Here is a 17332-nt window from a genome sequence, read left to right on the forward strand (position 1 = left end):
ATATAATATATATATATAATATTTAAAGAGTCGTAAGGTTTTTTTCTTTTTAAATATATATTAATTATTTACAATAATCTAAAGATCTTACACATCTGCTTATTATTCGACACTTGCTAAAAATTTAATTCTAGCCATACTGATCCAATATGAAAATTGTAGTGATAAAAGTGGTGTGACTTTTTTCTTATTTTATTTGTTGGTTCCGGTCACAAAGCACTGTTAATTAAATATTTTTTAACAACAGACATTGATCGATCGTCGTGCGATTACCAAATAACAGAAATAATCAATTTTGCATTCACTTACAAGTAAATTTTTTTTTTAATCAATTAATTACAATAAAACCCCAATTGGATACACTTTAATCGTTACATATGTACATAATCTTACATGCAATATCCAACCTGTCAAAAAATAAAAAATAAAGAGAATGTAAAAAGAAGTAAGCCCTGAAAATGAAAAAAAAAAAAAAACTTTTTGCTTATTTATTTTTCATTTTTTCAATTGTTAATAAGGTTCACTAAACTTAATTTGTATAAGGTCAAATGGATTTATGATACTACTCCTTTGTAAAACCAGGTTTACTAATACTGAAAATAATATTAATTAAAAATGAATAAAAGTACACACCGTAATAATACATTTAATGCCTAGAAAGAAAGAAAGAAAAAACAAAATTAACAAAGAAACAACCCCCTGTCAACCTTACTATTTTGCAATTGTAGAAGAATTTTGTGGGGTTAATTTCAAACCAATTATAACAATACCTAGAGCGATAGTCATGAATTTAAATTTCAATGTATCATCCACTAAATGATCATTCTTATCATTATGTCCTCTTCGCTTCTTTAATTTTTTATCTTTAATTGTTTGTCCACCAATAACTAATTGTTTAATTTGATTAAACACTCCAATATCTTCATCTGATGAACTGGTCAATTCTTCCTCTTCCTCTTCCTCCTCTTCTTCAATTTCCCAGTTGGCAGTGTTTTCAAAGTCACTATCCAGATCAAATTCATACAATGCGGGTGTATTGTTAAATACTTGAGATGCAAATTTTTTAATCATTTTATCATTTAAATGATGGGTAGGATTATTAGTCAAGGATTCAATGTCAACAAATCCCTTATCATAATTCGAATCAAGTGGTGGGGATGACAAATTCTGCTGGTGTGGTTGCATTAATCCTAAATTATTGATTGGGTCACTAGCAAGCCTATCAGTAAATCCTGTATTTATCGACACAGATCTTAATACTCTCTTTTTATTTATTAAAATATCTTTTGATCTTTCAATTAATTTAGCATCGGAATATTCAATGTTTCTATTATTCGATGCTAATCCCAATGTTCTATTCGATTGTTTTTTAGACAATCTCTTAATGTTGTTCTTTTGTTTCTGTAATTCAAATCCAATGAATGATAACAATTTCTCATTATGTAATCTCAATGATTGTAATTCAAACTTCAATTTTGTTATTTCTTGTCGTGTTTTATCATCACCACCACTTCCACCAGTTATATAACTAGATCTTTTAGATGATGATAATGATCCCAATTCGTGTTCACTTGCATTGTGCTCAAAATTATTGGATAACGAATTTAGTTCTTCATCAACAACATCACATCCAGTTAATGCAGATAAAGTACCCTTTCTATGATCTTTCTTAGCAGATTCGGTATTATTTTCTTGAATAATTGCACAAATCAGTTGATTTCTCAACACTTTCTCAGGCACTGATGTACTTCTTATATTTCCTGATTCTTTTTCAAATTCAACTTTAATTGGTAATATATCATGACTATTATAACGTGAATGGGTTGGCTTGGTGGCAGAATATCTTTTAACAACATGGGTATCAGGGAAAACTCCAGTATCTTCTGCTGCAGATAAATAAGATGGAGTCAATTTAAATGGTGATAATACAAATTCAGAATTCTCCGATACTTTCAGAGTTCTTCTTAATTCACTAGGTAGTGATTGTCTTTTTGGATCTTTGCAATTTTTCTCTGGAGAAGGAGGAAATTGGAAATCATGAGATACTTTAACTGAGGAGTTTGAATCATCGTAGTTTTGTTGTTGTTTGATAGGGGAAGATTGAGCACTGTTTCCAATATTTAAACCAGGTGAAAGTATCGAATCTTGAGTGTAGTCACATTCATCTTCTTCTTCCATATATTCATCATCAGTTAATTCATGCATGGTATGAGTCGCATTATCAGTTAGATCAACCAAATAATCATCAATGGCATCTTCAGTAGTAGGAGTTTCAATTTGTTTGACCAAATCTTCATTTTTATGGGAAAGAAATTCAATTTGATCAATTAACACCAACTTTGATTTCTTTTCAACTTCAAATTGACTATCAAGGATTTTATAATCTCTAACAAGTTTCTCATATTTATGAATCAATTCTTCATCAAAGGGTAAATCAACATCATTATGATTTTGCTGCAATTTCTTCTTTTCTAATTCTTGATTTAATTCAAACACTTTTGCTTGTAAATTGTCAATCATTTTCTTGTACATCTCAATTTGTTTAGTCAAGATTTCTTGTTTATGAATTGAATCAATTTCCAACTCTTTTAAAGATTGTTCATAAAACTCCATTTTCTCTTGTTGACTATCCAATTGAACCCGTTTCAAATTCAATTCATGTTCCAATCGTTTGTTTTCATTCTGCAATACATTATAATTGAGTAATGAGTCAGCAAAGTTTCTTTGTAAAATTTTAAATTCATCCTGTGAAGTTGTTGTTGTTGTTGAAGATGAACTGCTTGTATTAGTGGCTGAATTGCCACTTCTTACTGAATCCTTTATAGTCAAATCCGCTGTATTTTGTTGCTGTTGCTTCCTTCGTAAAGGTGATAGACTTCTCGGAGTAGGGGAGTTGTTATTTGATAAAGGTTTGTTTAATTTTGAGTTTGGAGTAGTTAAATAAGTGCTTTGTTGGCTTAATATTGTAACTTCATTCTCATTATTATTAATAAAACTATCATTCATAGTCAAATTGGTAATGAAGAATGCAAATGTGTTGATATGAGTGGATAAATAAATAAATAAGTCAGCAACCAATGGGGAAAAGTAAAATGATTGATTGGTTGTCTGGTTGGTTGTCTAAATTTTTTCTTTCCTTCTTCTTCTTGTTGATGGTTTATTATTATTATTATTTTTTTTTTCTTCTCAATAGTTTAATCGTTTCCAACGTGCACTTAAAACAAAAACACAACAAATTAGGAAATGGAAAAAAATATGTGTATAAATAAACAAAAAAGGTAATTTGAAAAACGGTTCAAATTTATTTCTTCCTGTCAAATGAAGGGTGGGGCAACCAATGAGAAAAATGATTTATAATGAATAGATAAATGAATTAAGAAAAATAGTTGATATTTAAACTAACAAACTAATTAACCAACCAACCAAGAAGAAGAACAAGAAAGAAAGAAAGAAAAAAAAAAGAAAGATAGGAATTGATGTTCAATTTAATTGGACTAGTTTTTTTTTTTTTTCCTTTTGGGTTGTTTGTATCAAATGTGAAAACTGCGATGAAAAAAAAATGGCAGAGTAATTTTTTTGGGTAAATGGAAATAGTTACACAAAGGTATTGCACACCAAATCTATCCATTTTGTTTTGATTTATGGACATGCAATTACCTAATTAGGCAAGGGGGAATTTGAAGTTTGAAGTTGGGGCTCATCGGGACAGATACCGTACAGTAGGATGTATTTGACAGTACACTACTACCCGCTTAACAGTTAACAGTTTAATGCCCGAGATCTTGTTTCCTCCAACGGGCACGTCATACTAAAACTTATACCCTCATATATAACATTGGTGGGCAGGAAACTAAAACAAAAAAAAAGAAAAATTGCACCACTTTTATTTTCTTTACAATAACTAAAAGAAAATAGACGATTATAAAGGGTAGGCACACCTCATTCAAGTTCAATTTAAATATACGCGTCTCCAGTTTTAAAAAAATTATTGCAGGTACATACACACGAGTTAGTGTCTCTTATTTCATGTCCTGGTTTTTTTTATTTTGTATAAGGTACACTTAACTCAAGGCACAGTCTAGTACTGACATGTAACAATGGTTTAGAAGAAAAAAAAAATCATACAATTATTACATCAATGGATGGGTAATACAACATAAATCAAACCATGCTTTCTTTTCATCATCTATTGTTTCTCTTCAACTATATACACGAATACAATACAAATACAACACACCACATCGTGACACTTCTTTCTTCCTCACTTATTTACTAGTAGCACTCAAAGCTTGTTCAATACTAGTACCAGGATTCAAATTTTTAGTCAAATCATGTTTCATAATACTTGATCTTAAAATTCTAGGATCTCTTCTTAATGTTCTTAATAATTGTGTTTGTACATTAGGAGAACAATCAAATCCCATTATGAAATGATAACCTTGAAAATGTCTTTCTTGTTCTTTTGATATGATTTTTGGTAATGGTCTTGCTCCAAGTGATGAAATATCTCTAATTACACCTCTATTATTAAGAATCAATTTACCTACTGTTGAGGCAATCTTGGATGCTTCTCTTGATACGTTTAAAGGGTCCGTTATACGAGCTATAGCAAATAATTCATAATACATGATGATGTCTTGGAATAGATATGTAGTACGATGTGGTATCTATGGTTTGGTTGATTGGTTGATGAAAATTTTTCTTCTCGCTCTTGTAATCAAAAAACGAGAAAAAAAAAAGAACCATTTTTTGTTTTCCACTTGGTTTTTTTTGTCACGGTGTACACGAACTAGGTATGATTTGCTGCACACAATTTAAAAGAACAATTCAAAGGGTCTAATGACTTTCTAGAAAGAAAAGCTAATAAGTTAGGAATTTGTATTGACCGTTGTAGATATTACCATAAACCGAAATGTGTATCTGTAATTCTTGGTGTTGATATCACAATGTGGCTCCAGGATTACGCAATCAATACCAGAATTTCTTGGTCAAATCGATCAAAAGAATAAAAGCAGTGGCATCAACTAATCAATTACTTTGTTAGATCACCAGTCTGGTAATTTTGATCCCATTGAATCATAATAAATGAGTACTTGGTTGTCTCTTTACCTCATTTGACTTCCCCGGAAATTAAATTTCTCTTTCTCGTTGATTATTTCACAAAACTATAATCGATAATAATCGAAAAATCAGATCGAATCACGTGCAATGACAATATTGCAAAAAAAGCAGAAAAAATTAATTTAACAGAAATTTGTTCGAATCACCAACTGTTTATTATAAATCTTTCATTAAAGTACCTTAATTTTTTCTTTTTCCTATTATTTTCTGTTTTCTTTTTTTTTTTTTATCTCCAACCAGATATACAATTTATAGAAATGGCTACTAATATCACTTGGCATCCAAATTTGACTCACCCTGAACGTGCCCAATTAAGAAAACAACAAGGGGTTACTGTTTGGTTAACTGGTTTATCAGCTTCTGGTAAATCTACCATTGCTTGTGCTTTAGAACAATCTATTTTAGCTAGAGGTTTGAATTCATATAGATTAGATGGTGATAACATTAGATTTGGTTTAAATAAAGATTTGGGTTTCAGTGAAAGTGATAGAAATGAAAATATTAGAAGAATTTCTGAAGTTGCTAAATTATTTAGTGATTCATGTTGTGTTACTTTAACTTCTTTTATTAGTCCATATAAAGCTGACAGACAATTAGCCAGAGAATTACATGAAAAGGATAACTTACCATTTGTTGAAGTTTACATTGATGTTCCAATTGAAGTTGCTGAAGAAAGAGATCCAAAAGGTTTATATAAAAAGGCTAGAGAAGGTATCATTAAAGAATTTACTGGTATCAGTGCTCCATACGAAGCCCCAGAAAATCCAGAAGTTCATGTCAAAAACTATTCTGGTCTTTCAGTTGAAGAAGCTGCTGAACAAATTATAGATTATCTTTTAGAAAAAGGTTACATTAACTAATTGAACAAAATCGTGTGAATAATATATGTATATATATATATATATATACCTTCTACTTTTTTAAACTATCTAAACGTGCTTGTAAATCATCTTCATCTGCCGCACCACTACCACCACCAGTTGCACCCAAAGCTTCTGCAACTCTTGGAGCAGCTTGTTCGTTATTAGCAATTCCTGTAGGAGTATCTTTTAAAGTAGTATTTAAATCCACACCAATTTCGTCCAATACTTTACCTAAAATTTCATCAATTTGTTCTTCTTCACCCAATTCATCTTCATCATCTGCCATAGCATCATCTATAGCTTCATCCATAAATTCTTGTTTTTGATCCATTAAATCACTTTCTTTAGCAAATTCTTGAGCTATTCTTGATAATTGTGGCATATTCATTGATCTATTCATTCCACCCAATACTCTAGTTGCATCTCTCATAGACATGGCCATTTGTTGATTTGATCGAACACTTTGAATTCTTAATGAAATAGCCTGTAACTGAGTCTTCATAGAATTAAATTTTGAAATATATGATTTAGTACGGATTAAATCTTTAGCTTGAATTTTAGCACTTGATATTTGTCCTGCTTTAGCTGATTTTTTAATATCACTAATCAACTTCTTTTCTTGTTGTTGAAGCTTATTAACTTCTCGAGTTAATTCTCGTTGAGTTTTATCAAGTGCTCTTTGATTCTTCCGAAGTCGTTCTTGTGGTGTTAGTTTCTTCCCAAATGCCCATTCAAACATTATTGATTAATATTAGTGCTGTGACCTTGCTTTAAGATGCAACTGTATAAATTGATATCTCTCGTTCTACTTTTTTTAATTTTTCTCCCTTTACTGTTTGGGTTGTAATTTGCCCGCACCAAAATTTGATAAAAGTATTCGACAATTATTTCTGACACATTGACACGACTGGCATTAGGTTTGGCGTACAAAACAAGCAAATATGAAAATTTGCGACTATCGCCGTCATACCGGGCGAAACAAAAATAAGGGAATGAAGAAACGATTATAGAAAGACAAAAGGAAACACTGTGCAATGTCCTTTTAATTATACTGGATCTCCAGGAAATTTTAACTATTAGAGAATGCAATCAAATATTAATGACGTAACCTCTATGCACTAACGCAATTTCTCAGGGTCGAAATGGAATTTGCTTATCTTTCAGAAGAATGTTTTGTACCGTCGACAGCAAATAAACAAAAAGTCGATTAGAATTTTACTTTTGTTGTTGTTGTTGTTTTACTTAGCCACGTAATTACTCCCCACTCTTTCTAGGTGTCGTTTGAGAACTGGGCTCAACAAATTTTGTAAAAAAAAAAAAAGGCTTACGGCATTTCCGTGAGTGTGAATATCCCACTCCTGAATGGAACTACCACTCTCACCACGTTTTACCAAATCATAACCAAAATCGAGGGAGATTATGTAATTGAAATAGGTTATGTTTATCTTATATTTTTAGATGAATGAGTGACTGACCGGAGATCTCCCCTCCCTCATCTCAATATAACAAAAAGAAAATCTAATAAACGTTGCGGTAGCAATTGTAATAATAAATTATTAAAGTTCCAAATAGATAAAACGCCTGCAAGTCACGTGGGCACTAACAAAAGTAGTAATAAAAAGAAACAACAAAAATGTACAATCGGGCATTGCTTTTTTTTTGTGTGTGAGTGATTTCCAACTGATCGGTACACACAACAACAACAACAACAACAACAACAACCACCAACAAAAAAAAAAAATAATCTCTCAGTTTGTTTTGTTGTTCTCTTCTTTTTTTTTCACTCACTCACTCACTATTTCACTTTGGGTACGAAACATTGGAAAAATCGGAAACTAAAGAAAATTTTTTTTTTTTTTCTTTCATCCAAAAGTTCTTCCTTTTTGTTGTTTTCATTTTATTTCATTATCCTAAAACAAGGACTTGTCACCTTTTTTTATTGTACTTGTACTTATACTTATCGGTCTAATAATCAATGTCTACTGCAGCTTCAATTAAATCTAGTGTAACCAACAACACTAGTTTGTCTGTTCAGCCATCTAATTCCACTGCACTCGCTCGTGAAAAAGAGCTTCTCGATTCTTATCCTCAAATCAATGCTCCATCAACTGTTTCCGGTTTCACTTCAAATCTAACTGATGAACAACGTAAAATTCTTGAAGAATTTAGAGCTCAATTGAAGAAATCCGGTTTCACTTTACGTTTGGATGATGCCAGTCTTTTACGTTTCTTGAGAGCAAGAAAGTTTGATCTCGCCAAAGCTAAAGAAATGTTTATTGCTTGTGAAAAATGGCGTAAAGAATTTGGTGTTGACACCATAATCAAGGATTTCAAATATGAAGAAAAACCAATTGTTGCCAAAATGTACCCAACTTATTATTATAAAACTGATAAAGATGGTCGTCCTTGTTATTATGAAGAATTGGGTAAAGTTGATTTAAACAAAATGATGAAAATCACTACACAAGAAAGAATGATCCGTAACCTTGTTTGGGAATACGAAGCCATGGTTGATTATCGTTTACCTGCTTGTTCAAGAAGAGCCGGTCATTTGGTTGAAACTTCATGTACTATATTGGATTTGAAAGGTATCAGTATATCCTCTGCATACAATGTCATTGGTTATGTTAAAGAAGCAAGTAAAATCGGTCAAGATTATTATCCAGAACGTATGGGTAAATTCTATTTACTTAATGCTCCATTTGGTTTTGCAACTGCATTCAAATTGTTCAAAGGATTTTTGGGATCCTGTAACCGTTTCAAAGATTCACATTCTTGGTTACAGTTATTCTAAAGAACTTTTGAAACAAATTCCAGCTGAAAACTTGCCAGTTAAGTTTGGTGGTAAATCTCAAGTTACTGATGATGAATTATTATTGAAAGATGTTGGTCCATGGAGAGACCCTGAATTTATTGGTCCAGAAGGTGAAGCACCAAAAGTTTTTGATATCTAATCTTTGATACAACAAACTGCATCGAACCATGACAGGAAAAAGAGAAGTAATAAACCATAGAGAATGACAGAGAGAGATATAATGTTTTCTTTTTCCTAATAGATTAATTTTAATTAACAAAAATCGGATTTTTACCTACACTTCACCCCTTTTTCATTACATTCCTTTCCTTAATTTATATATATGTATATATATACCCCCTTTCCATTTATTGTTCATGACAAATTACTGATTGGGAATATTTATTGAAAAGGTACAAGAAACAGTGAATTTCCTTGAGATTTTTTTTTTCTTTTGTCTTATGTATATTAGTAGTAGTTTGGGTTTTACTTTTTTTTTTTTCTTATAGTTAACTATAGATTATAAATTTCTTTATACACAAATTTGATATCCCGTACAACCATTTAGGACTGTAGTGACATTATCAGTACATAAAGTGACTTGAACACAATTTGATGTTGCATATGGTGCGAATTTCTTGTGTCGTTTTCTTTTAGGAAAGTTTTGCAATTTTATTTGCAAAGGGGAAAAAAAAAACCTTCGCAGCAACAAAATACATAATACAAATAAGATCTCCCTTGATCTATGTCTGCGATTTTTAATCTTATATTGGGTTTTCTTTTATTTCATTTGTGCATCATACTTATCAACCTATTTTTAATATGTCATCAACAGCGTCATCATCGTACTTAACTTCTAAAAGATTCAATTATCTAGATAATCCATTTTATTATATTGATAAAGAACTTGAAGATAATGTTGAACCTAAAAATCAGACAAAACCAAAAATTGACATTAAAAAAAGTTTTAGATTTATTATTGCCATTGTTGTAATATTATTGATTTTCATACTAGCTATAATTTTTGCAATAATGAGTAGTTTTATTATTAATAATCCAATTAGAAATGGAGATAAAATTGAAAAGCTAACTAATATAACATATCCTCAATTAAAAGCCATTAGAACAAGTTTAATTGATCCAGATACTCCCAAAAATGTAACTAATTTTCAAGATAATTGGACTCTTGTGTTTTCTGATGAATTTGAAATTGATGGTAGGACATTTCATGAAGGTGATGATCAATTTTTCACTGCTGTTGATATCTATTATTCAGCAACCCATGATTTAGAATATTATCTTCCACAAATGGTTACTACAACTGAAGGGAATTTAGAGATTACATTTGATAAATTTAATTATTCCGGATTGGAATACGTGTCAGGTATGATTCAAAGTTGGAATAAATTATGTTTTAATAAACAAGCAAGAGTTGAAATTAAAGCCAAATTACCCTTTGATATCAAACATGGATTATGGCCTGCTGCTTGGTCATTAGGAAATTTGGCAAGACCTGGTTTTTTAGCAACTACTGATGGTACTTGGCCATATACTTATGATGAATGTGATTCAGGTATATTACCAAATCAATCAACTTTAAATGAAGGAATGTCTTATTTACCAGGTCAAAAATTAAGTAAATGTACTTGTTTAGGAGAAGATCATCCAAGTCCTGGAATTGGAAGAGGAGCTCCTGAAATTGATATTATTGAAGGTTTATATCATTATGATAAATTTTGGGGTGTACAAACTTTACAAGTTGCACCATTTGATGAATGGTGGAGACCAGATTATGATTATGTCGGAATTGAAAATACAAATATCACAATTATACGTGAAGATATTGGCACTGTTTATCAAGAATCAATTTCATTGGGAACTCAATTAAACACAAGTGAGTTTCATATTTTCACAATGGAATATAAAAGTTCATTAAATGATATTGATAGTTATATTACCTTTGCTATTGATGGTATAACAACATTTTCAATTAATGGGTCAGCATTGCATCCAAATGATTATATTGGATGGAGACAAATCACAAAAGAACCAATGTCTTTGGTGTTCAACATGGGTTTGTCATATATGTGGAATCAAGATTTGAACACTGATGAATTACAACTACCAAGTAAATTCTTAATTGATTATATTCGAATTTATCAACCCAAAGATGCAATTGAAATGACTTGTGATCCTAAAGATTACCCTACTGATGACTATATTAGAAATCATAAAAATGCTTATGAGAATTCAAATTTAACATCTTGGAAATCTGCTGGTTATAGTTTTCCTAAAAATTTATTATTAAACCAATGTAAAGTATAATATACATATATATATGAGGTTAGTAAGAACAATGTACTGTTATTGTCGGCGTATACACTACCCGCCCTTGCATTTTGGTCCTTTGTCTCTGATGCTCTGATTGTTTGATTTTTTTGATTTTTTTTTTCTCCTTGCAATTCAACTTTGCAACGAGTTTACAACCAATATCAACAAGACTAACCAACAATGTTTCTACTTCATTTGTTGTTCTTATTGCTCCAAACAGTGTTAGTAGTTGAAGCAAAGACTCATACATTCAACTGGAACATCTCATTTGTGGATGCCAATCCAGATGGACTTTTCCCAAGGAAGATGATTGGGATCAATAATGAATGGCCCAACCCTACTATTAGAATAGGTAAAAATGATCGAATCATTATTAATTTAACTAATAATTTACCAAATCAAAATACTTCATTACATTTCCATGGATTATTTCAACGTGATTCCAATACCCAAGATGGTCCTGAATATGTAACTCAATGTCCTATTGCTCCCGGGGTTACTTTTACTTATGATTTTAATGTTGGTAATCAAACTGGTACTTATTGGTATCATTCACATACTGGTTCTCAATATGGTGATGGATTAAGGGGATTATTTATTATTGAAGATGATGAATATCCATTTGAATTTGATGAAGAAGTAACTTTATCTGTTGGGGATCATTATCATTTGGAATCCCCGCAAATTATGAAAAATTTTATGAGCAGATTTAATCCTACTGGTGCTGAACCTATCCCACAAAATGGATTATTTAATGAAACTAAAAATGTCACATGGAATGTCAAACCAGATACTACTTATTTATTAAGAGTGGTTAACATGGGATTGTTTGTTTCTCATTATGTATATATTGAAGATCATACATTAACTATTGTTGAAATCGATGGGGTTAAAGTTAAACCAATTGAAGTCGATTCATTATATTTGACAGCAGCTCAAAGATATGTTGTATTGGTAAAAACCAAATCTAATACCAAGAAGAACTACCGATTTGTTAATGTGTTGGATCAGGAAATGTTGGATTTCTTACCTCCTGATTTGCATATTGTATCCACAAATTGGATGGTTTATGATGAAAAGAACCAATTACCTGAACATCTACCATATAAAAAGTTTGAAGAAGCTATCAATCCTTTGAAAGGGTTTAATGATTTTGATTTTAAAACTTTGAAAAATACAAAGTTGTATCCTGATCCGGACTATACCATTCAAGTAAATTTCTCGATGGATGTATTAGGTGATGGTGTTACATATGCCACATTCAATGGGAAGTCGTTTACTCCAGCAAAAGTTCCAACATTGTATACTGTGTTGTCCAGTGATGATAACGTAACTACAAATGAGTTGATTTATGGTACAAATACAAACTCATTTGTATTACAAGATGACGAAATTGTTGAGATTGTTTTAAATAACTTGGATACTGGTAAGCATCCGTTCCATTTACATGGACATACATTTCAATTGCTTTCTAGATTTAATTCTGATGATGAAGATAACCTGTTGATTTTTGATCCTGAAAATCCTGAATATACCAACTATCCAGAATATCCAATGATGAGAGATACCGTTGAAGTTCAACCAAATGGATTTATAGTAATTCGTTTTAAAGCCAACAATCCTGGGGTGTGGTTTTTCCATTGTCACGTTGATTGGCATTTAGAACAAGGGTTGGCATTGTTATTAGTTGAAAACCCATTAGAGATTAAAGCTAGAAACAAAGGCATCCCACAGAATCATATTGATGCATGTAATGCTATTGGTATGCCCTACAAGGGAAATGCTGCTGGTAATCTTGACTTTTTAAATTTGCATGGAGAAAATGTTCAACCTGAACCATTACCTGCTGGTTTTACATCAAAGGGATATTTTGCCATGGCTGCATGTACATTACTTGCAATTTACGGATTATGGTCAATTTATAATTATGGTATGGAAGATGTCAGTAAAGACAACTCTGAAGCAGTTATTGGAAAGCTTTATAAAATATTAGACGAATATGGTAGATGAATATGGTAGATAAAAACTACAAGGAGATTAATCAAAGCATATGTACCAAAAGTAAACAAAGTAAAAGAAGAATATTCATATTTAATTTTGATAATACACTTAAAGATAATAATAATAAAAAAAAAACTCTCTCACAGATAATAACATAAGAATAAAAGAAAATATTACATATATTAGAATAATTTCAAACAAGTTTACCATCAGGTCCTCTATAGGTAAAATTATGATTTTTTAAAAAGGTTTTAAAAGTTCTTGGGTTTGCAGTTATACCAAATTTTTCCATAATATCTTTTCTTTTTAAACCAGGATTATGTTTCATAAATTCAATGGCTTGTAAACCAACTTCTTCAGGGATTTTTCTAGATGTTGGACCAGATCTTTTCAAACTTTTACCATTTAGACGAACATTTCTTTTTTCTAAAGTTGTTTTAAATGTAGATTGATTGCAATGACATGAATCAGCTTGATTTTGTATAGTGAATTTAGGTAATTTAACTAGATTTTTGATTTTAGTTTTCATACCAGTAAATTTTTTATCATTTTGAATATCAATTAATACTTTATCAAAATATAATTCAACTTGTTTTTGATAAATATTTATAGCATCATGAAATCCATAAATATAATTTCGTTGTTCTGATGTTAATTCTCTACCTTTATTTGAAAATTTACTTCTTGATTTCTTACCTGTTTTATTAGTTTCTTCAGATTCAATAAATGTTGACATTTCTCCAGATGCTGAAGAAACAACATCACTTGGTTTAACTGTATTATTGTCATTATTATTATTATTATTATTATTACTATTATTTATTGAGGTGGTATCATTATTATTTTTCTTCATTGGTGATGATTCATTTTCTGATTCAGTTTCAATATCGGTTTCATCTCCATTTAAAATAACAGTTCCATCAGATGAATTCCCATCATCCCCAGCTTCTTTCAGTTTAACAAAATTTGGTTCGATTTCAGGTTCAGTTTCATCATCATGATGAATTAATGGTGATTCAGCAATAGAATTAGAAGGTTCAAGAAACATAGCCGTTGATGTCGTTGGATTGGTAGTTGAAGATTCTTCAATAATTAATCTAGGTCCTGAATTAAAATCACTTTCTTCATAAAATGAATCCCTTGATGATTTCAACATTTCTTTTTTAAAAAAAAATTGATTATTAAGATTGATGGATTTTTTTTTAATTTCAAAACAACAATAAATTGAAGACCCAACTTGAAATTCCTATCTTTTGTGAATTTAGTTTACGTCCAAAAAATTAAAACTCAACGAGAAGTTTGGAAAAAACAAAAAAGAGAGAAAAATTTTTTTGAGTAAAACGCGTGTTAAAAAACTAAATATTCCACGTGCTATTAGTCACGTGGTATAATATTAGTATATGCATAACTTACTAAATTTGATATACTTTTTTTTTCTGAATAGGACCAATGAAAATTGATCAAAAATTTGAACAAATTTCAGTAGAAATTTTTGAAATCCAATTGTTAAAAAATACCCCCCAAAAGACTAACAATTGGAGTTTTATACCATTACTTGTAGATTATATACAGGTCTATCTTATCGCAATTGATAGTGTTTTGCCTAATGTGTAATGTAAGATCAAGGAAGTTTCTTCTGGTATCACGTGCTAGATCTGAACTAATTGTAAATGAAATGCAACGTAATCTAGCAGAGAGAAGGATGTTTCATCGTGTCTTATCTCAACTTCCTTTTTTGCGAGATAACTACTACTATTGGAATTGATGATTTTTGAACAATAAAAAAACTCAAATTATGTAATATTGAAGTTTTTCTTTTACTTATATATATAAGTATGTATCAACAGATATATGGGAAAATAATAATGGAAAACTATATATATAAATAAATAATAAAAAATAAAATAATATAAACAGAAGGAAAAAATCTAATTAAATTACTTTACCATTACATTTACTTGAATTTTTTACCGAACAAGATAACTTGCAATTGATCATACAAGGAGATAACACCAGCACCGGCGACACCTCTCAAGATGTTAGCACCACAACCCTTGAACAAAGAACCGACACCTTCAGCGGCAACGACCTTTCTGAAACAGTCAAAGGCACCGTCGTATTTAACAGCTTGACCAGAAGTCATCATCATTCTTCTTCTAACGGTATCCAATGGGTAAGAAGCAGTAGAAGCACCGGTGGTAACAGCCCAACCCAACAAGAAAGAAGCCAAGAAAGAACCTTCCAATGGACCAACCAAAACAACTGGTTTCAAAGAATCATACAAACCGAAGTACAAACCTCTGTAAACAATAATACCAATAACAGATGGACCGAAACCTCTGTACAAACCAGCAATACCATCAGAAGCCAAAGTCTTTTTGTAAACATCAACTAAACCGTTGAATTCTCTTTTACCGTCACCTTTAGAAGATTTAGCATCGTTAGCCAATCTAGTTCTAGCGTAATCCAAAGAGTAAACGAAAGCCAAAGAAGTGGCACCAGCTAAACCACCAGAAGCCAAGTTACCAGCAAACCATTTCCAGTAGTCGGATTTCTTGAAGTTGAACATAGCCTTGAATTTATCTTTGAAAGCAAAGTTCAAAGCTTGAGTTGGGAAATAACGGATAACGTTAGCAGTGTTACCTCTCCAGAAAGCAACAACACCTTCATCAGCAGCGGTTCTCTTGAAACAGTCAACAATACCGTTATATTTGTGAGATAATCTACCTTGTTTGATCATTTCATCTTGATTTTGAATCAAAAGCTTGACTCTTTCAATTGGAGCAGCAGCGGTTTTAGAAACAGCGGCAGAGACACCACCCATCATGAAATCAATCATGAATGAGGATTTGACTGGGGCATTAGTGTTAGAAGAAGACATAATGAATAGTTACTAATTGTTGATGAAGAAAAGAAGAAAAAAAAGAAGAAAAGAAAAAGAAGAAGAAAAGAAGTAAAAAAAAAAATCAATTAAAAATTTTTCAAAAGCCAAAGGATATCAAGTTTTTATAAACCTTTTGAACAATCAAAATCAACAACTAAGAGAGAGAGAAAGAAAAATTTTTTTTTCTCTGTTCTGTGCTCTCTCTCTGAGTGTGTGTCTTTTTTGGTGTTTATTATTATTTTCGGTGCTAAGTAAAAAAGTCTCAGCCAATCAAATTCGTTTATTTTTTTTTGCTGTTGTTGATTCATGCGCACCCGTTAAAATCCGGGCCCACACACCCATACTCTGACATTGAATAAATTGTTTTCATGCGAAGATGCACGACCTGCAATGAATTTTTTTTTATTTTAGGGTTAATATTGCATTTGATTGATTGATTGATTGCTTTTATTACTTTGGAAATATTAACGGATAGAGGGATATTCACAATAAGAAGAAAAAATAAATAAATAATATATAAGCTCAATGGGATCTCATCTCTTGAATTTCTGTTTTTTTTTTCGTTTCTTCGTTTTTTTTTTCAGTATATTGTTCATTGTATTCAATTGAATTGGTTATTTCTAATTTATAGAATTTAATACCACCTAATTTTCCAGTTCCAAACTCCATATTTATTTTAACAGAAATTAAAAACCACAAACCTGGGGTATACTACATTACATACACATCTAAGCAAACTTTGTAATACGCATATCGTACAAGACTGAGTTTCCTCCAAAAAGCAAAAAAAAAAAAAAAGAAAAGATGAATTATTATTGGTCAGTTTCATTTATTTCATAAATGTTTTACATTTACTTTGTGTGTATCTGTGTGTGTTTAAAGTAATCATCCATATGTATTTCAAGGTACATATTGATAACCAGCAGATCATTCAAGTCATTCATTATCAAATACTAAACATTTGCCTTTCATTCAAGGTACATGAATATTGTCATCCACCTCCTTCTCCTCGGCCCCCACGTTAACGATAAGAAGGAATTAACCATGAGTTATTTTTACTTTTACTTGTTACAAAATAATTAATAAACTACAACAACCACCGAAAGAAAGAATGAAAAAAATGACGCGTACTTTTAAATTGAATTGCTTTATGCAATGCATTGATTTTTTTTTATTTCCTTTTCCTTGCCAAGATAACAACATCTCTCCTTTTATTCTTACATTGATTGCCACCTTTCTCTAGAACTCTAGTTAATCACTCTTCTTGAATGATGTTGATGATAGTTACAACTCCGATTAAGCATCTTTTGGTACCTATCGGATTTCTTTACATTTTTT

At 30.9% G+C, this 17332-nt stretch overlaps 9 protein-coding genes across 9 annotated transcripts; 4 read left to right on the forward strand and 5 right to left on the reverse strand. All coding sequences in view use genetic code 12, as the record gives it.

The window, feature by feature from the left end:
• Nucleotides 1–711: 711 nt before the first annotated feature.
• CTRG_05260 (uncharacterized protein) lies at nucleotides 712–3006 on the reverse strand (the record flags this gene model as incomplete). The annotated part of the gene is made up of 1 exon (XM_002550916.1): nucleotides 712–3006. The coding sequence occupies one exon, from the start codon at nucleotides 3004–3006 to the stop codon at nucleotides 712–714; it is 2295 nt and encodes a 764-aa protein (XP_002550962.1).
• Nucleotides 3007–4265: 1259 nt separating this feature from the next.
• MRP17 (mitochondrial 37S ribosomal protein bS6m) lies at nucleotides 4266–4628 on the reverse strand (the record flags this gene model as incomplete). The annotated part of the gene is made up of 1 exon (XM_002550917.1): nucleotides 4266–4628. One exon carries the CDS (start codon nucleotides 4626–4628, stop codon nucleotides 4266–4268), a length of 363 nt encoding a protein of 120 aa, XP_002550963.1.
• Nucleotides 4629–5378: 750 nt separating this feature from the next.
• Nucleotides 5379–5981, forward strand: MET14 (adenylyl-sulfate kinase; the record flags this gene model as incomplete). Its single annotated transcript, XM_002550918.1, has 1 exon — nucleotides 5379–5981. The coding sequence occupies one exon, from the start codon at nucleotides 5379–5381 to the stop codon at nucleotides 5979–5981; it is 603 nt and encodes a 200-aa protein (XP_002550964.1).
• Nucleotides 5982–6033: 52 nt separating this feature from the next.
• VPS2 (ESCRT-III subunit protein) lies at nucleotides 6034–6723 on the reverse strand (the record flags this gene model as incomplete). The annotated part of the gene is made up of 1 exon (XM_002550919.1): nucleotides 6034–6723. The coding sequence occupies one exon, from the start codon at nucleotides 6721–6723 to the stop codon at nucleotides 6034–6036; it is 690 nt and encodes a 229-aa protein (XP_002550965.1).
• Nucleotides 6724–7959: 1236 nt separating this feature from the next.
• On the forward strand, nucleotides 7960–8778 carry SEC14 (phosphatidylinositol/phosphatidylcholine transfer protein; the record flags this gene model as incomplete). Its single annotated transcript, XM_002550920.1, has 1 exon — nucleotides 7960–8778. One exon carries the CDS (start codon nucleotides 7960–7962, stop codon nucleotides 8776–8778), a length of 819 nt encoding a protein of 272 aa, XP_002550966.1.
• An 822-nt stretch (nucleotides 8779–9600) lies between these two features.
• Nucleotides 9601–11103, forward strand: KRE62 (Kre62p; the record flags this gene model as incomplete). Its single annotated transcript, XM_002550921.1, has 1 exon — nucleotides 9601–11103. One exon carries the CDS (start codon nucleotides 9601–9603, stop codon nucleotides 11101–11103), a length of 1503 nt encoding a protein of 500 aa, XP_002550967.1.
• Nucleotides 11104–11289: 186 nt separating this feature from the next.
• Nucleotides 11290–13119, forward strand: FET33 (putative oxidoreductase; the record flags this gene model as incomplete). The annotated part of the gene is made up of 1 exon (XM_002550922.1): nucleotides 11290–13119. The coding sequence occupies one exon, from the start codon at nucleotides 11290–11292 to the stop codon at nucleotides 13117–13119; it is 1830 nt and encodes a 609-aa protein (XP_002550968.1).
• A 184-nt stretch (nucleotides 13120–13303) lies between these two features.
• CTRG_05267 (uncharacterized protein) lies at nucleotides 13304–14266 on the reverse strand (the record flags this gene model as incomplete). The annotated part of the gene is made up of 1 exon (XM_002550923.1): nucleotides 13304–14266. The coding sequence occupies one exon, from the start codon at nucleotides 14264–14266 to the stop codon at nucleotides 13304–13306; it is 963 nt and encodes a 320-aa protein (XP_002550969.1).
• Nucleotides 14267–15064: 798 nt separating this feature from the next.
• On the reverse strand, nucleotides 15065–15991 carry PET9 (ADP/ATP carrier protein; the record flags this gene model as incomplete). Its single annotated transcript, XM_002550924.1, has 1 exon — nucleotides 15065–15991. The coding sequence occupies one exon, from the start codon at nucleotides 15989–15991 to the stop codon at nucleotides 15065–15067; it is 927 nt and encodes a 308-aa protein (XP_002550970.1).
• Nucleotides 15992–17332: the final 1341 nt, after the last annotated feature.

This window comes from Candida tropicalis (genome assembly GCF_000006335.3).
Source record: "Candida tropicalis MYA-3404 genomic scaffold supercont3.8, whole genome shotgun sequence".
Taxonomy (NCBI): Eukaryota; Fungi; Ascomycota; class Pichiomycetes; order Serinales; family Debaryomycetaceae; genus Candida; species Candida tropicalis.